This window comes from Vanellus vanellus, assembly GCF_965231255.1.
Source record: "Vanellus vanellus genome assembly, chromosome: 4".
Taxonomy (NCBI): domain Eukaryota; kingdom Metazoa; phylum Chordata; class Aves; order Charadriiformes; family Charadriidae; genus Vanellus; species Vanellus vanellus.
The window spans coordinates 75,396,704-75,421,200 of NC_138909.1; the positions used below are offsets into that span (position 1 = coordinate 75,396,704).

At 38.8% G+C, this 24,497-nt stretch overlaps 1 protein-coding gene across 1 annotated transcript in view; it reads right to left on the reverse strand.

Annotated features, from left to right (window-relative positions):
* The window catches only part of SGCZ (sarcoglycan zeta), a gene marked incomplete at both ends in the record, with an annotated part of 532,526 nt that overhangs the window by 141,306 nt on the left and 366,723 nt on the right, over positions 1-24,497 (reverse strand). The window contains 1 exon segment of the mRNA XM_082483107.1: positions 11,132-11,233. Within this exon segment, the coding sequence (XP_082339233.1) occupies positions 11,132-11,233 (102 nt within the window).

The window sequence follows — 24,497 nt, forward strand, 5'->3', positions numbered from 1 at the left end:
CTTTGTATTTTATAAAAATTACCTTGGCTCCAGACCAAAAGAAAATTCACCATCACCAACCTACATCCGCGCTACTGCAATTACCACTTACACTTGCAAAGACTTCAGCAAGAGTACATACTGCAGTAGCTGTTGCAGAATTGTGCATGACAGATCGCCGCCCTAAATTAACAAACTTTTTGAACTACAGCTACTTTCTTCGCGGAACAACTGATTTGAATTCAGCTAGAGATACAAATGAGCCTCTGGCTGAAGCCCAAGAGCCAACTCTACAGTAAACCCCCAGATGTTTGTTGTACAATCAGTGCTGAAACCATAATTACCAATTCCAGTACAGGATGCTAACTTGTTCAGCTGCTTCCATTATAAGACTTCTGCTTTCCTTGTCAGTTTTCTTTATCCCAGTCCCACACATGAATTCCAATATCTATGGTCTGAAGTTCTTGCCAGTGTTTATTTCCAACTGAATTTCATTTAAAAAAAAAAAAAAAAGAATTATCCTACCCTTAGTTGGTGTCTGTGAGGCACAAATAATACATCACACAACAATGCACTAGTTTACTGTTTTACGGTTTGCTTTTTTAATTTGAAATCTTTATATAGCTTAGAGATTTATCCTTGGAAAGCTTACACACTTCCTCACCACCTTAAAAACTTTCTTGCAGTTTAATTCTAAGCTTTTTAAAAAAATACCTTATGACAAATGAGCAGAGTCTGATCAACGCCAAGCTTTTAAAGTCTGACTTGATGTAGAAACAGTTCATGTGTCTACGGGCCAGAGTGCATATTAGTGCTGCACCTGAGTTTCAAAATGTAACATAGACAACAGGACACCTACATTCCCAGAGCAAAAGTAGGCCCAACTCAAGATGTTAAGTAGGTAGCATTGCGTAGCTATAACAAAGAGGAGATAAAAAACCACCACCACCATCACAAAAAGACAAATCAACTTGGTCACTACTTAAGAAAAACCCTACGAACTGTTTTTTTCAAGACGACAACAGACAATGGGTCTTCGATTCACTTGAAGAACTAATTTATGTCATGTAATTTGGCAAGTGGAGGTAACCTATAAAGATATGAACTGGAATTAAGTTGGGCAGATTCTTACATAAAGGAGGTTCTGGAAACTTTCAAGCAGACCACAGAAGTTTTTTGAAACAGCTTTTGATAATATGTTATGACTTAACTAATGGGTACAATTGAACTTTTTGGTCATCTGCAAATCAGTGGAGTATGTTGATGTCAAAATCCGGAAGTTTGAAAAAAAATAAACTTTTAGTGTCTTCTGTCAGTTTCTCATCTCCTTAACTTCACATAATGAGAGAAGACTCTTAATGGGAAAATTATGTTTCACATTCCATAGAAATACTCCATGGCGATTTTAATACTTTTCTACAAAACCCACAGGAAATTACACTTGAGAAAGGACAGCATAATTAGATCTAAAGTTAGAAACAGGAACAAAGCATAGAATACAGGAATTTGGTCAAACTCTGATCTATTTTTTTATTTTATCTGTAGAATGCATGGTATTTGAGGTTACTCGTTTCAGACAAGAAGTTACGATTTTCAGGTAATTTTTTATTTGAAATGTTAATTTCTTTTAATAAAATGAGTTCAAAGAAAATAATTGATTGCACTTTTGGTAAAGAAAAGAATGTACTTTTTTTTTTTTTTTTTTGCTCTGTGCAGTTATTTCGTGAGGATGCTCTTCAAGTCAGCAAGGTCTTCAACTAATGTTAGTGTTACTTATCACTCTTGGATGCAGACCAGTGTCAAACCACAGTCTTGTTATGGAATAATCAATGCTTCCATTTAATTTCTTCAAATAATAAAATCGAAAACTGCTCTGGAGTAACAATGTTAGAAAAGATTCAAAAGCATAATCCATAAGATGATAGAGTGTTGTACTTACGTAGTTTGCATTTAAAAAAGAGAGTGACTACTCCACGTGCCTTTTTTAAGGAGGGATTGAATTAACTACATATTGAGCAAAAAATACAACTGATACGTTTCTTGCACTGCCTAAAAATTGAAAAGGATAGCTTTTATTCTAAAATGCATTACTTGTTGTGCCTACAAAATTTTAGTAATTCATACTTTATTAAATGCTTGTAGCACTTCTTGTGTCTATTTACCTTCTCTACCTTATTTTAACTTGATACTTCCTTGTTACAAGTAATGCTGCAGCCATATTGCTTCCTAAAACTGATGGAAGTTCAGCAGGTTTCTTGAGAAATTGATCTGGCAGCACACACAAAAAAAAGAAATTTTACAGTCATTGAGGGAGGGATTTCAGAACTATATAAAGGAGATTGAAGCTTAAGTCACAGTACTAGATGGATGAGAAACTCCTTCAGGGAATAGTGAAAAATAAACAAAAAATACTCTATAAAAGCCTTTTCAAAGCAGAAAATTTCATTGCTGGTGTGTCGTGGTTTAAGCCCAGCTGGCAACTAAGCACCACACTACCGCTTGTTCACTCCACTACCAGCAGGACGGGGGGAAGAGAATTGGAAGGGTAAAGTGAGAAAACTCATGGGTTGAGATAAGAACAGTTTAATAACGGAAATAAAATAAAATAATAATAAATCGCAATGAGAAGGCACATAACAGAGAGAGAAATAAAACCCACGAAAGACAAGTGATGCAAATGGAAACAACTGCCCACCACCAACCGACCGATGCCCAGCCAATTCCTGAGCAGCCGTCCCCCGGCCAACCTTCACCCCAGTTTTATTGCTGAGCATGACGTGACATGGTATGGAAGATCCCTTTGGTCAGTTGGGGTCAGCTGTCCCGGCCGTGTCCCCTCGCAACTTTTTGTGCCCCCCATCCATGCTGCTGGCAGGGCAGTGTGAGGAGCAGAAAAGGCCTTGACTCTGTGTAAGGACTGCTCAGCAATAACTACTACATCCCTGTGTTACCAACGCTGCTTCCAGCACAAACCAAAACCACAGCCCCCTACCAGCTGCTACAAAAAACCCCTAACTATCCCAGCCAAAACCAGCACACGGTGACACGTTGTTTCTGAAACGAGAGGTCTACAGCATGATATATTTCTTATGACAGGAAAGGCTGTATAGCATAAACCCAAAAAGCGTGTTTGTTATCTGGAATAAAAGGTTCCAATTCTTAAGACTGACTAGTAATTTTAGTGTTGTGCATAAATAATTCAAGTTATATATGTGTGTTCATATGCAAAAAAAAAAAAAACCAACCAAAAAAAGAACGAATGCTGTTGATTATGAAGGAATAAAATCCAACTTAGTTTGTACTGAATAGCGAGAAAATACAAAGCTCATCTCAAACAGGAAATGGACGGTATTATTAATGCAATCCTTCTGATATTTGCTCGTGGTAGTCAGCTACCAGAAGCTGTGAAGGAAAAAGCAATTTGTCCCTTTAAAAGAGGAACGGTGTCCTAATCAGGGACAGGTGTAATGATTACTCTATCTTATCCTGTGAATTTCACTCCAGGTAGTCAACGTAATAGTCATTCTTAGTTTTTTCATGTTAAACTTCAAAATATTCATTAATTTTCTCTATTATCATGTAAGACACCAAATTGTGTGCAGTGTCCCAAAAAATATGGTATTTCTGAACAATTAGAATGCAATTTTCTTTCCTTGCTTAGAATTTTATTCTTCCTGACAGAATACAGAAATGCTGACAAAAATAATAGGGAAAAAAAAAACAAAACAACAAAAAAAGCAAATACAATACAGGTCTGATAAATTAGATAAACAGGTAGAATTATTTTTTCTACACTGTCTCATCAAACTCTGGAATTAAGCTTCTATAACTTCTATAACCACAGATGTCCTTAAAATGAAAATTGCTTCAGAACTTCTATTTGACCGATCACATTTCCTTTAACGTAACAAGCAGATTTGGGGTTTGATTGTATTTGCATTCGTATTTATTTTTGCAGATTATTAATGGTTTACCTGCTTTGTATAATTTGCTTACAAATGTTTTTTAAAGTGAGAAACATCATACAAGACACAAAGTATACTGAAAACAAAGCTGACCAAACAAAAGTGGACTGTAATCATTCCGTTTCATTTCAAGGTAAGAAATTATTTTTTCCATATCTCTTTCGTAAGTCAGCTTGCACTTCTGGAAACTACACGTTCAAACTTTAGGATACCAATTTCTGTTTCAGAATGAATACCTTGAGAATCTTTCTTTTCAAAGTGTTATCTTTGAAGTTCTGATTTGATTATTACCCCTGATAATTTTGAGATTCATCTGATATGAAACAGGAAAAGAAAAAAAAGAGTCCTATTATTACTGAGTTGGAAGCGATTAAAACTCTGAACAGTTAAACCAGGAATGCTTTCATTATTTTTCTTGCTCTTTTTTGCTTCTAGAAGCGACTTGTTTGTACACCCCTCCTCCTATTTTTGTATCACGTGCAAACTTGCTAAGGGTGCACTGTGCAGGTCCACGTCATTAAGGAAGAACAACGTTGGCCTCAGTGCTGACCCCATGAGTACACCACTGGTAACTGGCCTCCAGCTGAGCTTCGCGCCACTGGTCACAACCCTTTCAGCCCAGCAGTTTAGCCAGTTTTCAGCCCGCCACACTGTCCCTTTTAGGATGCACATCATCATTTTGTCTAAGGAGTTACGATGGGAGACTGGGTTAAAAGCCTTGCCAAAGGCAAGGGTAACAGTATTAGCTGTCCTCATCCACCAAGCTAGGCATTTTGTTGTAGAAGGCCGTCAGGTTGGTCAGGCGTGATCTCCCCTTCAGAAATCCATGCTGACAACTCCCAACAGCATTAGTTCACGGAATCACGGAGTTTTCAGAGTTGGAAGGGACCTCTAGAGACCATCTAGCCCAACTCCCCTGCCAAAGCAGGATTGCCCAGAGCACATTACTCAGGACTGCATCCAGGCGGATCTTGAAAATCTCCAGAGAAGGGGACTCCACAGCCTCCCTGGGCAGCCTGTGCCAGTGCTCTGGCGCCTGAACCGTAAAGAAGTGTTTCCGTGTATTTGAACGGAACTTCCTGTGTTCTAACTTGTGCCCATTGCCCCTCTTCAATGGTTCCCAGTGACAGGACAAGAGCCTGGCTCCATCCTCCTTCAACCCACCCTTCAGATACTTGTATGCCATAATAAGGTCTCCCCTCAGCCTTCTCTTCTCCAGGCTAAAGAGTCCCAGCTCTCTCAGCCTTTCCTCATAAGGCAGATGCTCCAAGCCCTTAATCATCTTAGTTGCCCTTCGCTGGACTCGCTCCAGCAGTTCCCTGTCCCTCTTGAACTGGGGAGCCCAAAACTGGACACAGTATTCCAGTTGTGGCCTCACCAGTGCTGAGTAGAGGGGGAGAATGACCTCCTTCGACCTACTGGCCACACTCTTCCCTATGCAGCCCAGGATTCCATTGGCCAATATATAGTTGTATAATTTCATTACGTGAATAATCTTTGTTGTTATTACATCGAGTGGATATGAAGTAGATCTGCTAACTTAACAAACACACTGTTTACATTGGTTTTTTGGACAATTTTTCTTTTCTTACCAAAGGCCTACAAGTGAGGGCACTGCACAGCTTGACTTGTAAGAAATATGTTTCAAATGATCTCAGCAACCCTCAAACCAAGGCTAACAGACTAGCCCAATTTTGGGGAGACAAAATTACTTTACGTACTTTGTACTTAATGGCTTACATGAATATTGTTGTCCCCCAACAACTCCATTTTTTTCCCCTCATTTTTATCTGTGCTACAGATAATAGGTTTCTCCAGAGGAGCAAAAAGTAAGGTCTACCTTAACTTTATAAAATGCGATGCAAAAGATAAATGTTGTTCTTCATGAAGAAACATAAGTGAATTCCTGCACGAAGAGATAAAGGAAGACACAGATTTTTCTCCTTTTCGAGTCTCTTACAAGTCATCTGCTTTTCCATTCCTGCTTTGGATCAGATTTTCTACAGAAATATTTCTGCATTTCTTTAGGCAGTTGCTTAGCCTCTGTAAACTGCAAATACATTACTTTAAAGTTGCTCAGGGAAAAAAAAAAAGTCATTCCTCAGCTTAAGACGCCCATACAGTTAAAGCAGCTCAAACCAAATTCACTTTGAATGACATGATGATGATCAAATTGAAATATCACATGGTTTCATTGAAATTTGCCCCAGTGGAACACAGATGTATTACATGAAGTAAGTACTTGGAAAACTGAAAATGCAATTGATACCACCACCACCCCACCCCACCCCCCCCAACCCCCCCCCGAAAAAGTCTCTACTTCGTTAACTTTACCACATCCTCTGAAGAAGTGTTCCCAAACCAAACTCAGTTCCTCAGGCTGGTACAAAATTGAGTGGATATAGGGCACTCATGACTTTATTCATGAGCTGTAGCCAACCAAAGTAAAAAGCTTGGATAATATTAACTCAGAATTTTCAGTATAACAAGCAGAGAACCTCCTTGACTGAACAACAAGTCACAGTAATAATAAGAGCACAGGTTGACATGAAAAAATGATGTGTTCAAAAGATAGAGTTGTACAATTGGATGACCCCCAGACAGGTTTCAGTGAAGTATAGCAAATCAAGGACAAAATCATGAATCATGAAAGTTCTTATCAGCTGTCAGCGAAGAGCGAGAACAGCCAACTCAATTTCAGAGTGGCAGTCCCTACAGAGACCACCAACAAATATGAGAGTGACTTGTCCCTTGGCAAAACTTGTGATTAAGAAAACCTTATATCTTGTTCATAGCCAATAAACTGACACTGGGCTTTCAGTACATTGGAACTACATCATGTTGAGAGCCAAAATGACTTAAGGAGTCCTTTATGCCATAATAATGACTTTATTCACAGTGACAGGTGAGTGATGCCAAGGGCAAGGCTGAAGAGTAGGTATCAGAAAAATGAACCAGGGAGCATTTCGGATTTTATCTGAGAGGATTGTGACACGCAGCTGCAGAAACAAGCGTTGCACTTCACAATGAGCAATAAAGGTGGCAGATTCTTAAGTGCCTTTGTGATTTTTTTTTTTTTTGACAGTACAAAAAAGCTGAGTAATGACGTCTCCCAATTAGAGTTTCTCTGATACCCATATACTACAGTCGTGGTATGACTGCAGGACTCGCAAACGAGTTTTACTGAACGGCAATGGGGTATCTTACAAAGCAGAAAAGAGAGCGGATACAGCAAACAACTTGGCCTTGAATTTTTAGAAGAATATGTTTCAGGGGAGAGTAGGGGAACATGTTTCTCCTCCCCAACCCCAAATATCGATAATATGGCATACTTGAAGGAACTCACAAGAGATTACAAACATCTTGCAAGAAGGCAAGACTTTGGAAACTACAGCTCAATCAGTCTCATTGCAGTTCCTAGGAAGATTATGGAGGAAATCCCCCTGAAAATCACTTCAAAACGGATGGAGGAAAAGAAAGCAATTGGGAAAAAATGAGAACAGGTTTAGTAAGGACAAGCAGCGCCTGATTCAGTGGTCTTGTATAATAAGAAGACTGGCTCAATGTCCAAGAGCCCTAGATGTCTTTCCTCAACTTCAGAAATGCTTTTGATGTCATCTCCTACACTGCTTCTTTATGACCCTATTGGAGAGAGAAGCCCTTATCTGCTCAGGTTCTGATCTATCAGTTTGAGTTCTGACATGCAGTTAAGTCATTTGATGAAAATAGAGTTATCTTTTTTGTGTAAACGTGAGATTTTGTTTAAGGACCTGTGGTTCTGCCGACACCGCTAACTGACCAGAGTAGAAAGGACAAAGCAAGAGGAGCAAGGTTAGGGAAACGGAACCCTCTGAGCAGCCTTCCCATTTTCATAACTTCTACAGCCAAAGCAGGAATGAATATTCAGTTTACCCAAGATCTGGATTTTTCATTACTACTTTTTGATAGAAAATTGTATACCGGCAGGAGAAAATATTGCTAGAAGTTTTAGTTTGTTTTCAAGAATTCACATATATTTCTTCCCCAACTGACTTAACTCAAAGCATTTTAGCATTTACTTTTAATACTCGGGGGGTTAATGAAGCAATCACAAGATAAAAGGCAATTTTTCAACCTATATACAAAGTTCAATACAATTCTTATGACAAAGGCAGTTTAAGGTCTGTACTTAACCCTGCATAAATGATCTTATTTGGGGACCCAGGTATGCTGCAGGCAAAAGTGGTGATTTCAGCATCCGTAAGCACACGTGAACTTTACCCTAGCCACCCTTCACATTTAGATTGCAGCAGTGTAGAGCTCAGTTCAGCTACTCAACAGACCGCCGTGGACTCTTATCAGAAGTAGTTCACCATCAGAATCAGAGGTGAACCCTGTGCTATCGACAAACCCGTTTTATCCGCTCCAGATCTAACTAAAAGATAGCTCCGGTGCGCGCGTAAGAACTCCATTCGTGCCTCTTCGCCATAACCTAGCACACCTCCTGCTGTAGCCTTGCTGCTAATAGCATCGGTCTGCCCACCTCACTCCGCTTTGAGGCGAGTAAGGGGAAAGCCGCGTCGCCTTGACCTGCGGGGCTGGATCCCTACGTGGAGGTTCCCCAGGGGCCGCCCTACGGACCATGTCACCAGTGCGGAGGAAAAACGCCCGTTCCGCAAAGTTATTATTGAATACGTTACAAGTCATCTCAAGAGTTAATCACACAGTGTCCCTTTAATGTATGCGTTCTTTTAGGAAGGAATGATTAGATTTGCTTAAAGAGCAAACTCTCCTTTCAGAAAATAAATAAGCAACATACGCATGTAAAAGACTGCAAAGACATTGGCTTCAAATGAGTTTATGACTCCCTACGTACACCTAGGTCACAAGCACTGCAGGAGGAAAACTAAGTCTATGTACGTACCGCTTTTTTAGCTAGGTAACCAGTATTTTAACATTAATAGATATAAGTAGACCTGCAACACAAAAAAAATCTTATCGTTTAAATGCTTTGTCCAGCTAATGATCAACCCTATCTCTCTCCTTCTGCTGGTTTGAAGACACGTACTGACAGGCCTAAGAGTTTTCCATGAGCCTCACGGGACTAGCGTGACATTGCGTTAGGCTACTGGTACATTTTGCATCGTGGTCCTTTACAGTATTTACACTTCTGTGCATTTTTTCCTCAGATTTGTTACAGCTCTGAGTGAAATTAGGGCCCTACTTGAGTGTCTCATTACTCTCACTTGAAACAAAAGTTTCCCTGTTTACTTTAACAGAACCAATGTTCTACAAATGCAAAGCCCGTTGCAGGCAAATATCCCAAATCACAACTCTCGCATGCAGGAACAGGACATGGAACAATAAAAGACACCATCCCCCTGCAGAAAGGAACTGGGAAAAATGCACGAGCTATGACTAACGTTCTGCAGCCGCTAAGGAAAAAAGCATGGTCCCCGAAAGATTATACAGCCTGGAAATTTTACACCAATTTCAGAAAGTCTAAATATTAGAATATTCTTACTAAAGAGGTTCATGATTTAGGCGTGATTTTAAAAAGATTTGTTGTACTAGATATTAAGGTCTAACAGAACCCTTAAAATATTTTTTCTATTTAGGTCCAGGGAAAAGACAGTATTCTAGTTAATTTAATGAACTCTAGAGTTTCATAATTGTAAAGAAAATATTAGAAGATTACCGAAATTACTTTAGAGATGATCACACCCTTCCATGTCAAGGTGGTATAGGAAAAAAAAACACTGCCAAACTTCCATTTTGCAGATGCCTTTCCAATTTTAGAAGGCAGAATCTGGTCTTATTGATTTACTCGTGGTAGCAGTGTTTGGTATTTAAATGGTTATTTATATACTTACGCATTAACTATTCTGTTGTTCCACCACCCTTCCCCCTCAAATTCTGATCGATATCAAAGCTATGATATTCGCATTTATTTAGAACTAATTCATCACCAAATTTTTAATTATAGATTTATCTTAGTTATTAATATTTTTAGGTACATTGGAAACATTACGAACAAGTTTTTGTAACAAATTGTATGTATGGTGAGTTGAAAACTAAAAGAACATCTATTCAATAAAGTGATCAAAATTCAACATTGTTGGGGAATGTACTGTTACTTAAATATTACAGAATTGTTCATTAGCTGGGACAATGTTGCTCCTCTGTTAAACATTGAAATCTCTCAGTTTTACAGAGAGAGGACAAAGAGACCACCTCACACATCTATTAACATAAAAGTGGACTAATTAAGAGAAATGGGAGACTGTCATGATCTCATTTATGAATGTACTTGAGACTTTTTTATACGCATAGAAGACAGATTTAAAAAGATAGAATTTTCCACAAAGTCATTTAGGGTAAACATACTTTTTGTTCCTGTCAATATGCAGCATGCATATTAAAATTCTTCGCAGATGATTGACTGAAAACCATTGTGACATTATTCTCTCATCATAGGTCACTGCTTGCATGATAAAAAGAACTTGAGATTTCCAGTACGTCAAAACATTTTTTTTAACTCATTGACAATGTTAATATAAACTGCATGACTGAATCAAAACAAATGAGTTAAAATGAGCTATACTGAATTTCTAAATACAGAATCTTGATTTTCATTTTTCCTCTGTAACAACCTGCTGCTATATGATAAAACAATTACATTTAAGCAACATTTAAAATGGTTTGCTTTGAAAAATTAAATCCTGGAGTCATTATGCAGTTTAGCAAGATTGCCTGTACCTAATGAGAAAAGAAAGAAAAAAAAAAAAGAAAGAAAGAAAGAAAGCAGAAGATATCACACTAACTACTACCAGAAAGAACTTAAGGATATACCAAACTATTTCTTATTTCACTACATTCTACACATGTCACCAATCTTGTTTTTCTGGAGTCCGCACTAAATGAAGAGTCAAACGTTCCATTCCCAGCTCTGAGGTCATTTGAAGTATAAAATATACATGCTTTGAATCTCCATTCTTTAAGATAAGTCATTTCTTTTAAGAGGCAAACAAGGTTTCAGAAAAAAAAAATGACATGAAGGAAGCTTTCACTGTTAAGGTATTCTCAAAGCAAACCTCTTCTGATTGCTAATTTAGGAGGTGTAAGAATTAAACTTTGTAGTTTGAGACTGAAGAGATTCATTTATATTAGCCGTAAATTAAGAAAAAAAAAAGATTAAAAGCACCTACCTTTCGGGAATGGATTTCTTTCACGTATAGTGGAAGTAGAAATTCAGATATTCCTTCAAGTCGTATTCCTTTTTTAGTGACTCTCAAATTTCCCATTCCATCCTACAATCAATAATATATATATATTCACTTTAGGAAATAACCTTATCCAGAACAAACTAAAAAGAACACAGTAGCTGGCCTAACACCTAAAAATAAGGAGTGCTGTCCCGCTGTTCTCAGCTCTCCTGATGATCCTGGGCAGGAGCTAGATGAAGGAATTTATAGGCAAACTTCACCTAGGATTGAGGTATTTACCTGTACAGCCTGATGCTGAATTGCATACATTAGTCCTTGGCTGCACCAAATTCAAGGGTAGAAACGTAGACCACAAGTATTCTTTTACTGTAGAGGTGAAGTTAGATATTGAATTACAACTACTAAGTAAACCAATTAGTTAACTATCTCTAAAAACATATAAAACATTTGGTAAAGAAATGTATTATTTTTATGTAATGAAATATTAGAAAAAAATATTATATCATTGCTGCGTGTCTTGAGTCAACTCTTTTTGCTTTTTCCGACAATTAAATACATAGGAAAATATCCTCTAGGAAGATAGAAAAACTTTTTTTTTTATTAGTAAGTAGTTGCTCATTACTACTAAGAGCATGTTGCTGGTGAAAAGAAGAACTTCAAAAATGCTGAGGGTTATTTTTGTTTGTTTGTTTTAATTTACCTGAATGGGAATGGGAAAGGGGGCATAGTAAAAATCTGGATGAAACAAGCAAACCAAATGTTTCAATGTTCAAGAAAATATAAGCATAGAAAAGCGGCGTAATAAGGCTTCAGCCGTATTCTAATAGGAAAAACAATGAAAGCTGCTCGATACTTAAGAGATAGGATCATTTTGCACACTGATAGAAAAGTCAAGACTTTTTACCCCTGGATGCTTGTTACTATATTCCTGACAGAAGATAATTTTCACTGTACAGCCAGTGGAATTCAACTTGATCCACTTACGTGCAGAATTAGCAAATTTAACCCAGCTGCTGATTAAACGTTTTGAAGTAGCAGAACAGTGAGAACTTGCATTTCTGCTCTGTTGGCTGAACTGCGAAACAAGCAACCCCGATTGCCGAGCAGCCATAAACAGCTAGATAACGCTCTCCCCAGCTGCTATAGCTAGAGGTGGAATGGAAGAGGACACCGAATTAAACACTATACTTATCCAAAGACAGCACAGCCACAATACCACTACAGCGATTCCCTTTCTAAAACAAAAAATGATGCCAGTATAGCAGGTATTTGATTGACACCTCCGCATCCACGTCTGAAGCTAGACTACGAAAATGGTAATTCTTTAAGACAACAAAAAGAATTACATTTTCTACAACTCGATTCAGCTGCTATAATTTCACAGACACAACAAGGATATAGTGACAGATAGCTTTCCACACGACGACAGATTTGCAAAGAACATCCTGTTGGGAATCATGCCTTCACATGTCAGTCATAGGACTAGAAGCCTAGATGCCGATGACTACAAAACCAGACACTACCAGAGTCAGAAAACAAATATAACTTCTTTCCAAATCAGAGAAAACATGGAATAACAAAAGCTACTGCCAAGGTTATCTATAATATAGAATATACTTATTAAAGTAATAAAACACCAAGAGAAATTTACGACTTTGTAAGAGTCCATATAACGCTCAGCAAAACTTGTAACCAATTACATAAAGACAAGAACTGCCTTTATGTTAGAAGAAGCGCTATTTGTATTCAAACTATGTGTCATGGTCTCACCCCGGCCGGCAGCTAAGCTCCACACAGCCACTCGCTCCCCCCCTCCCAGTGGGACAGAGGAGAGAATAGGAACGGTAAGAGTGAGAAAACTCATGGATTGAGATAAAGACAGTTGAGGAAGTAAAGCAAAAGCTGTGTACGCAAGCCAAGCAGAACAAGGAATTCAGTCACCGATTCCCACCAGCAGGCAGTTCAGCCATCTCCAGGAAATCAGGGCTCCACCACACCTAATGGTTACTGGAGAAGACAAATGCCACCACTCCAAACATTGCCCCCCTTCCTTCTTCTTCCCTCAGCTTTTATTGCTGAGCGTGACATCATACGGCATGGAATATCCCTTTGGTCAGTTGGGGTCAGCTGTCCCGGCTGTGTCACCCCAACTTCTTGTCCACCCCCAGCCTGCTCGCTGGTGGGGCGGTGTGAAGAGCAGAAAAGACCTTGAGTCTCTTTAAGCACTGCTCAGTAATAACTACAACATCCCTGTGTTATCAACATTGTTTCCAGCACAAATCCAAAACACAGCCCCACACCAGCTCCTATGAAGAAAATTAACTCTATCCCAGCCAAAACCAAGTACACTATAACAGCTGAGTTATCAGATAATGCTTCTTCAAGATGTGATGCTATATTTTAAGATATTTGTCTTAAATCAAGGTATGTCTATACAAATCATTTCTCATATAAAAGCTCAGGCTTTTGTAGGCTTGCTAACAAAGAGTACAATATGAGACAGTGGTGTCTATTTTTGAGAAGTAAGATAAAGAAATTAGACTTTGCTTTCGAATGTGCAAACTGCATTAATACCCATTGATTCTAAATTTCAGCAATCCCATTTTTCTATATATGCTATAGTAAAAGCATATAAAATCATAATGCGAAAGAATAACCTGAGAAAAGACAACCACCATGCTATATTTTGGCTCTGAATAAATACTCAACGAGAATTAGGTACCGACTTATTGATTTGGATACAAACACATTTTCTAACTGAAAAGGCAAATTCAATATGTTGTTTTACCTCCTTCTGTGGAATGTTTGTAACTGCCAGGCACAAAATAACATTCACAATAAAATTGGGGGGGGGGGGGGGGGGGGGGGGGGGAGGGAGGGGGGAAATGTCAAAAAATACGAAGTCAAACTTCCAGAAAACTGGAAACGCTGAAATTAAGGTTCCCTAGGCAAATTCCCTCTGTTCCATCTTGCTTGTGTATGACAAAGTCCATAATTATACGTAGCATTTACCTTCCTGAATCCCAGCTAATTCCACACAAGGTCGACACTACTCTTAATCAGCATCTACTCACTCTTTTGCTTTTGCCTCATTAATTTATTTGCTCTGCATTTATTGTGCTCCATTAAAACCCTGCTTTGAAGACAGCATTGTCAGTTTGCCTCTTGGCTTTTTTTCGCAGTAGTGTTTATTACTGAAGTTACACATTTCTTCACAACTATTAATTAATTTACAAAATACTTTCGGTGGCTTTACATCTGTGATATATGTTCTTATGTGACACTGTTCTTATGTTACTGAAAGGCAACTGAAGCACAGAAATTAATTTGTTCATTAATCTTTGGTACCTATCACATCTTCTTTGTTTATTTTCAGCAGTGGGAAGCCAAGTTGAACAGCAAGTTTAAACGGCCAGAGCCTCAGAAATAAATTAACAATAGACCCTACTACGTCCATAAGGGCTTCCCCTTTTCTGGGTGATGCTTCTAAGCCCTCGTTCTTCCGTTCTTCTGCGGTGAGCTACCCACCTGCCAGAGACCAACAGGCTGAACGCAGGCAGAGTGCGGACAGGTGGGAGCACTCCAGTTTCGGTAAAATTACATTATTCAATACGAGAAGACAGACAGTACATTCTGGAGCATAAGGCACAAATGGTGTTATAAGATATAAAGCTGAAACAGGGGGACTGTGACCTTAATTGCTCGATAAAGGCGGCAATCTTCCAGAAAGTAACTTCCTGAAGTGTGAAATGACTGATATGAAATAAGACTGAATAGTAAAATAAAGAAAATTGTAAGATGTGCACTATAATGTGCTTAATGAGGTTCTCCGCATTCAAAGAATCACTGCCCAGTACGTTTTCTTCATCAATAATTCCCCATCTGGTTTAAAGACGGGTTGGAATAAGAAGAGTTTCGTTTCATTGAGTTAGAACTATGCTGTTACAGAGGAAAATTCAAGGGTTTTCAGAAGTAACATAACTTGGTCAAAGAGTTATTAGGATTGAAAAGATGAAACAGAGGAAGGTCCAGTCTTCTTGGCTCTTTTAACGCACTTATAATCATGAAGATCAGTTTAACTTCTGCCCCCCCCCCGAAAGATGGAAATTAATATTAAAGAACTTAAAAAAAGAACTACAGAAGAACTTTATCTAAAAACATACTTAGATCTTCCTGCAGGTACGATTTTGATGTAATATTATTAGTATAATTCATTTTAAGCATTCCTTCTGCTAATCTTCCAAATAAACTGCCTCAATTACTTTCCGCTTTCCAGAAAATAAATACTCAGATTATCATTTTAGGGTGATTTGATTTTATTCAAGTGCAAAAAAAAACCCACTTGAATGAACTATTCCAGTACTTTATCCCAATAGGTAAATGATAAATTCACGTACTGGGACTGGCTGGGATGAAGTCAGGGTTTTTTTTTTTCATAGCAGCCCGTACGGTGCTATATTTTGGATTTGGGGCTAAAACAGTTCTCGTAACACACCGATGCTTTGGCTATTGCTGAACTCTGCTTGCACAGCATCAAGCCCTTCTCTTTTTTCCCCCCTTCCCCCCCAAGGCAAGTAGAGGGGGAATGGGGAAGGAGTTGGGAGGGGACACATCCAAGACAGCTCGGTTGAACCGGCCAAAGGGATACTCCATATCTGTAACATTACTCTCAGCAATAAAAAGCAGAGGTAGAGGAAGAAGCCGGGAGAGGGGAGAAGGGGGATCGTCCCCTGCTCTGGCCACTGCTCAGAGGCTGACGGGGCATCTGTTTGTGGCAGGTGGTGAGTGTTTGCCTTTGCATCACTTTATTACCTCTTTATGACTATTTCATATTTATGATTATTCTCAGACTGTTATTCCACGTACAATTTTCCCTTTTTCCCCCCATATAAGAAGATAAAACAAAGTAACAGTGACCCTGCCTCATTTATTTTGTTCTTTTCCCTACCTACGACGCTAAGGAAAAACAACCCCCTCATCTTTACACCCATAAATATACCTAACCTTACACATATTATAGATAATAAAATCATCACTATCAGTATTTTATAGCATTCTTAGATTATATAAATTTTCAGTTATGGACATCAGAAATTCAAACAAGCAACTGTTAGAAACTTAAAATAGGAAAACAAACCTTTTTTTTTTTTTAATGTTATTGCTTGTCTTACAAGTGCAGCAATCTAGGAATAGTTGTATTGAATTTGAACATTACACTAAAGTCAATGAAATCCCAAACTACACTTACTACAAATCTCTGATAAAGAGAGCATAACTTTGAGTCAAAGCATATTGAAAAGAATAAAAAAAGTTTTGGGAGTCAAACAACAAATACTGACAGTCAGAAATTTTTCCAGCTTTGACTTGTATATAAGTGGGCAGAGTTTAATGTTCTCAGATGGTCCTATAAATGGTATAGGAGAAAGTCTGAAGTTAATTCGCACCGTCTTTAAAAGAGTGATCTTTTAAAAGATTACTTCTTGACAATGTGCTGAAAATTCTACTCGTACAGTAAATTCCATTTCTGCCAAATAAACTATTAAAGCAACATATTTTACGATAACTACAAATAGTAAAGCATATGATAGAACTATAAATACTTCTCAACAAGCCAGGAGGTTGGCTAAAACGACGATTTATCCTAACTAATCCTGTAGCACACATATTGCTGTATAATGAAAAGCGCTGCGTTGTGCTTTCTTTTCTCTTTTTTTTTTTTTTTTTCCTAATTATTTAAACAGTAAGGCATTCTAAAGAACACGTGGATAAGGAATTCTATACAAACTGCTGACAAGCAAGAAGTGTGCAAGAACAAGGTTAGCAGTCCGCACGACAGCCAGCTCTCTCTGCCATACATGACAAGACCTGGGGAGCCAGGACGGGATTCGCAATATCGGCTTGGAAGACCTTTAAGCTACAGAAAGGGCAGGTTTGAAGCAAAGCTGTGGACTGCTTCAACGGGAAATAACATTTCTTCTGAAGGAAAGTAACTAAATCTTGGAACTCACTCAGCCTAGATGAAATAAAACCTCTGTGCATGAGACCTATCTCAAATCCGTATCTTCGATATCACAGAAAGCTGCAAATCTATGGGCAGTACTGCTACGTGGAAGATGTAGAAGTGCAGAAAACACCAACAATACCTACTTAAGATCACAGAATTCAAAATGCCTTGGTCAGGAGAGAAGTAGGAGAGTGTGATACTGCAGTTCAGGATTTAAAACTCTGATTAAGTGAGTTGAGAACGGAGTTCTGCCAGATAATGATCAATAATAATGTGTCACGTATCTCACAAAGTGGGCAGTTAGAAGGCAGCAAAGCACCCTGCTAGTTGAAATTTTTTCCTTCGGATCATATACTTGAACTTACATTCACAAACACCCTGAAAAGTAAACTGAAGTGTTGGTTAATCTGAATTGACTAAAACTTGAATATGTAACATTTTGTATTTCAGTTTTGCATGGGGTTTTACCTGAATAACAAAACACACCAAATATCTGTTGCAGCACCTTACAGCAGGAACAAAGCAGTCGGTGTGCCAGGAAATCCATTATTATCAATAACATCCAACTTTTTAGAAGTTCTCCTGTTAGATGTAATATTCTGCCCCCCCCCCCTTTTTTTTTTTTTTTTTTCTCTTCTGAGTATATATTTAAACCCCAATTCTGTCTCCAAAAGCTCCGTCTGAAGAGGGAAACACTGAACAAAACATGGAGTGAGGGGGAAGTAGTATTTAAACAAAGTGCCTAAATACAATGTCCTGTAATTTAATAGGCATTCACTGCCTGTTGCCCCGCAGGCATCACAGCAGAGGCTAAACATGAAAAGGCATCTGGACAATGTGACTGCAGTGCTATGAAAGAGCACAGAGAAAACATCTGCAAGCGTACGAAGATACTATGCAAAAGGAAAAAAAAAAAAAAAAAGAGGGTAAGATGTCAGAAGAAAGGTGGTTGAAGCAATGAAGCAGTTTTCAATTATACTGAAGTCGGAAAAAGGATACTGAATTTGATACTATGGCGCAAAAAAGCAGATAATGTAGAGAGAGCGATAGGGATAGGGACGATTCGGAAGATGAAAGACATGAGCAGCTACGTTGTTGATAAAATGGAAGAGACACACGAAAGGTTGGGAAGAAGATAACAAGGGAAATTATTTGTATTGTGTTCACACACACAAAAAGCTGGGTTTCATAAACAGAGTTGGAGCATAATTCCAGCTGGAGAAAAATGATCCTTGGACATGGTTATGGATGCAAAAAATCAAAAGAAGAACTCCAGGCAGCCGCAATGCTGCATAAACAGAACGCTGTAGTAGTATCAGCAATGAAAACAGAGTGCGTTTTCCTGGATTACCAGGAAAGATAACTGAATTTCGGTAGCCAAATAAGAAGGTAAAATGATAGAAAGATATCCAGGAAAACACATTGAGATGGCAAAAAAATCGGGACCGATTGAAACATTTGCCTTCATCCATCTGCCGAAAATAGCAGCTGACATTGTGTAAATGATAGGCGAGAGCAGATACCAGGAAAAGCCGGGGAAGAAATTGCTATAGTACAGTGCAGCAATGTTTAAAGGGATACGGACCAAGGGAAAAAATAACCTGTGGAAATTCAGTACTTACAGTGAGATTTTAAGTGGTAAAACTGTTAAAAAAGAAAGAAAAGTCAGACTATTATCCAAACTAAAGGGAATTAGAATAGCCTGAATATATTCTCTCCTTCAGAACGTTTTTTTCAGCGTGCGGAGCGTGGCCTGGCTTCTTCAATTATACACGTAATCTTGAAATGAAAAGAAAAGTCCGTATGTGCATATATTAACAGAAAATATATACCTATCTAGACCAGACCAATCAAATGCATCTTCCATGCTTAAAAGTTTGCTTTTATTCCCTGGTCTAGGTAGTTATGTTATTTTTGATTCATACACAGATGTGTCCTGTAATTTCAAGGCAGAATTCTGTGTGATCTGTTCTCATAAACTATTCCAGATTAAGGTACAATCTTCCTACAACACTTATATTTTTTTTTTACAATAAATTATAATTTGTATGTTCTTAAAACAAGCCTAATTAATAAATTAGGAGAAATAGAGAACCTAACTATGCAATTCTTCTCCCCCCAAACATCTGACGTTCAGGAATTTAAACCATAATGACAGGACTGCCAGACCCATTGAAGACCTGCAATTCTTACAGAAATTAAGGTGAGAAGGATATGAAGTGGAGACCAAATAGTCTAGAAATGACCAGTCTCATACCTAACATCACTTAAACTCTCGGACAGGAAGCTAATTCTTTTGTTTATTTGGATGCATGTTCTCTGCCCCAGCATTTTATTCAATGTTCTGTTTAAACTAAAATTCTGTTAATGTGTGGTCAGACTAACAAAAAAATTTTTTTTTTATCCCAATACAGACTCTTACAATCAATATTTAATGAGTCAGAAAATACAGAACACTCTTTACAATACCATACTTCATGCAGGTGGAATGGAAGTATAAAACAGAGTCAGGGAATGGTAAATTGTCTTCTCTGTAATCGCCAGCAAAATCATTAAGTATGAGCTAGTGAAGGGTTTCTGGTCTGTGTAGATCCAGTCACGGGACACCAGCAACTACCAAAGGACTGGCAAACAGGCTGGAAACACGAAACACAGAGAGATGAGGTGATGAGCTCAGAAGGTCTGTCCCTTATCTGCAGGTCAACACCGAGAAGCGGTAAACCCAGCGGTATTGTTCCTTTACTCATCATCTTTTCCCCCTGTCTTTCCATATATGAAGTCAAACCGATCACAGAAGGTGATAATTTCTTCACAGCAGAGAGAGGACTGTGCAGCAGAAGTTTGTGTGTATTGCTTTTAATTCTATCATTACTGGGAGAAAGCCGGAATAATTGCAAGTCTTGGTTGATAAATGTTAGTGCCACTGTAACTGGACTAATAACACTATTTTGGTAAGACTGCTAATTTTTTAATTAGGCTAATAATAAATTATTGCGTGGGAGTGTGTTTATTTAGTCTACATAAATTGCACAGGTTATTTAATCTGCTTCCCTGCTTTTGAGGCTTGGTTGTAATTTCGACACAACATCTTGAAGGTAGTTCAGTCACGCAGAAAATTTAATCGCACGTTACCCTTGTATATTATTTTTCAAATAAGTAGTTGCCCGACTTCCGAGAGAACAATGAAAAACTGCAGATTGCATACCGATACTGGAGGACAACAAACACCCTATATACCAAAGCAGTCGTCTTGATAAATCTGTAAGAAATATTTACCTACAGGAAACACTAAGAAATTTGTACAGTCCCGCTGTTTGTTGTATAAGCCAAAGGCTTAATTAAAATGCTGGAGAAGAGGCTCTGCTGTTTCTCCAGGAGTCTCTACAAATAATTTTTAGGACCTACCCTTCCCATGTATTGCAGTCCTGACACTGAACTAATGCTACATTACCCAGATTTTGAGACGTGCAAGCATGATTTGGATGGAAACGCCTTGCAATTCATTCGGTCACGTACACAAAATAGGTTGTGTCGGTGGGATTATGCGTTTGGCCCGTTTCGTGTTTGCACCCTGCCCTTTCAACCAGCCTGACACAACCAAAATTCCAACGCTTGCGCTACTGAACTCTGCCATATGCTCGTGATGATTCCTACTTAAAAATACTTCAAAACCGTTTTGGAAGAAAATAGCTAATCAGAAGGAGAGAATAATCATGTAAGACAACTAAATTCACACTATGAGGCAGTTCCTCAAAATCCATATATTTTAGTTTATAACTAAAGAATAGAGTGTGCTACAGAAAATAAGATTTTTTTTTTTCCCTAAGTATTTCAACCTTATTCTCCATTAAAAAAGATGTGATAAAACGTTCACCTGTCTTTAGTACGTATTTAACTCAAGTTTCGTCTCACATTTTTACCATGGTTTCCAAGCAATTCAGGACTGGGCATTACTAGACTGGAAAAACTGGGGCAGCAAAGAATGAAAGCACTAAACAAACATTAGTAACCCTTCCAGCAGCTTTTATTCCCATTCGAAAGTGATATAGCATGTTTCGAATTAAGCGATGGGCTTAGTTGAGAGATTCTGCAAAAGAATACTATTCTCTTGCACTACTGCAAAATCAGCTGTACCTTAGCTACTCCTGACACAATGCTTTGGGTTTTTTCTTGTTCTTTTCCTTACAGGCAGATTCTCTGCCTTCTTTAGACAATTCACTGTATTGCCTAAACCATTTTTATGGTTAGAAGTGTTTTCTTAATACACAACCTGAACCTCCAATGCTGTAACGCAATTGCTTTACCTCTGTCCTTCAGACTCGTTATTGCTTAGACTAAATAACCACAGTTCATTGTCTTTCCTTGTTCGCTGTCTTCCACCTTAATGCTCCTAGTCTGCCTTTAGTCCATCCACATCCCTAAGTGGAATAAAAAAATAAACACAACAAGCACAGCTTTTGAACACTTACTGTAGCGAAGCAGAGAAAAAATACCACACTTGTTTATTCCAGCATATCTGGGGGGTTTTTTTTTTCAATATTGTTCTGTTACTGATTTATGATATGCTTAGAATCACTTACTTGTTATCAGAACAAATTAATCTAAAGATGGGATTCCACAAACTGGCTGGAAAATAGCTCCTCCTTGATGTGCTCATTAGAGCACTTACCCTGTATCCGATAGGGCCAACGGTTTTTTTCCTTCCTTAGCCCGAGACCAGAATCTATTGATGACTCTCATAACCACATTACTCTAATGATCCCTCTCTTCTCAGTAACAATCCAGTTTGTATAAATGATTAAAATTGTATTGGAAAAAAAAAATAAGTCATTTCCCATCAGTACCCTTAACACCAAGATTCTTCATCTCAAGAGGACTTTTAACATTACCAGAAAATCCATGCTGCTCCATCAAAAACGACTGAGGACCATTTTAAGATAAACCTTGCAAGTTGGACTCTCATCTCCAGACTGGAGTCCTAGATTTGAAATATTCCCCAATTTAGATTGCAGAATCCAAGCAAATAGGATTCTGGAACAACAGGTGAATAAGAATAGCTAGGGAAGCCACTGAAAAAGTTTTAAGATACAATTTATCAATTTTCTGAGGAATCACTCATCTCAGGGTTACTTAATGTCCTGGTTTGAGGTAAAACAGAACCAATTTTGTTCAGTAACTTCGCTTCTTAGCTGGGCCTCTTCTAACAACTGAAGTTAACTGCATATTGTGCAGACACTGTTCACTCTCTCAGAGCGATAAGACCAATGTTCATAGCTGATGCCCAGGCACGGTATGCAGAGAGGCTCCTGCTTATACTCATTGCTCCAACCCCCACGGCCAACCAACTTGGGTATTTGCCCCGTTGGAGGGTCGGAAGCCGAAAAGCATAGTGGGGTCCCACCTGCGGGGAGGAGCGGACAGGACAGGTGACCCCAAACTGACCAACGGGGTATTCCATCCCATCTACCTCATGCTCAGTATAAAAGCTGAGGGATCAAAGGGTCAGCGCTCTTCCTTCAATGGCCGACGTCTGAGGAGGACTCTGTCTGTTTGTCTGCCTGTGATCCCCATCCTGAATGCAGATCTGGAATCCAGTTCCCGTCCATCACCGAGTCCAGCCTGGGACTGCCCCAGTGCCAGCCGGTGACGTGATTGTCATCCTGGGAGCTTGGTACGGTTTTGTATATATTTCATTATTTCTTTTTATTTTATTATTAATATTTCATTAAAGTAGTTTAGTTCCTTCTAAACTCATAAGTCTCTTTTTCCTCCTCTGTCTCTCTCTTTGAAGAGGGGTAGAGGGGAGCATCTGTCGGTCCCGTCTGGGGTCCCTCAGGTCCCCAGTAGTGGATTTTGGCCTAAACCACGACAACCTTCCAAAATATTTTCTTACAGTTTGACTCTGTTTGTTACAGAGGAAGGCTTAGCTTGCAATAAGCTCATGAGCCGTACCACGGAGGTACTGAAGTGCCTACAGTCAAGCACATCCTTCAGTAACTCCCTGGATTGGCACTTACATTCAGCAAAGTGTGCTTTTCTTATAACAAAACAAATATCATTGAATAGGAGCTATTTTACTTCTTCCTTGATCACACCGTAGCAACAAGCATTAAGGAAATCAATTTTCAAGACAGTCTAAGGAACCTATTACCGTCAAAACCAAAAGTGATTCTTTTAATGCGAGGAAAAAGTGTCGTATCAAACTTGGTAGTTGCAGAATTTTAGTTTTCAAGAAGTGTGACTCTCTAACAATGCAGTCTTTATAGTATCTAAGTTTATACACATTCTTAGTATTCCAGAACAAACACTGCATGTTTTTCAAAACAGCTACCACACATCTTTCAATAAGCAACACTTTGCTCTATTGATACACTCAATAAAATAAACGGGACTAAGAGCGAAGTAGTTCGCTGCAGAGATCCATCTCTTGCTATCAGGGCAAAGGAAATGAAAGCGTAAGAAATGCCACAAAGTTGCTTGAAAATAACTCCTCTTTTATCTAACAGCCTGCTCAATAGAACACTCATCTCCTAACTGATAGCTTCAAGCTCCTTCTCTGCAGTCCGAAGGGATTAAAAATCATAACCTCCACTTTTCTGAGGAGCGTTATAACCACAATGATCAAGGGACTTACCCAATCTCTTTGCAGATAGCTCAGCATGGCAAAGGACTTTGAGAAGTTATCGGTTATGTTGGCAAACGGGAGAAGTCTTGTAAAAGGGGGGTAATTTCAAGAGAAATCTTAAAAACAAGTTTACTGCATCATTTTGAGGGATGATAGCGTGTTCTCACATATCACAAAGTTCCTGTAGTATTGTTAAACTCCTGATCACTGAAGGACAGTGAAAGCTATGTGTTTGCAAATCAACAGTTCAGTATCTCGCAGACTTTTGTAACAGGGCAATTTGAGAGACCGATTGGAAAAGGAGTTTTAGAAAGCAGAGTTCAGTATCACAAATCAGCCCTTTAAAAGCAGGGCATCAGGGTCATCTCTGCCATCAAACCTTTCCCTGTCTACAGCTCTGAGGATGCAGGGTGGACACCAGGTGGCTGCCTGCAGTTGTGTCCACACAGGAACCCTGCAGGGGAATTCTTCAATCCGGGTTCTGTGCTCAAACCGGGAAAACACAGAGCTACACGCTTCTACAAGCGGAACCCAGGAATGAAAGAACCCCTGCAAACGTTCTTTAGGAAACTGGTAGAAGACTGATATGCAAAGTGGTGAGGCAGAGAAGCCCATACATTCCAAAAAGGATAGCAATAATATGCCAGGCATGAGGAGCTCCAGTGAAGAAGTGTACCAGCTAGAAGGGAATGCAGCAGTACCAGACATGGAGGATGAAC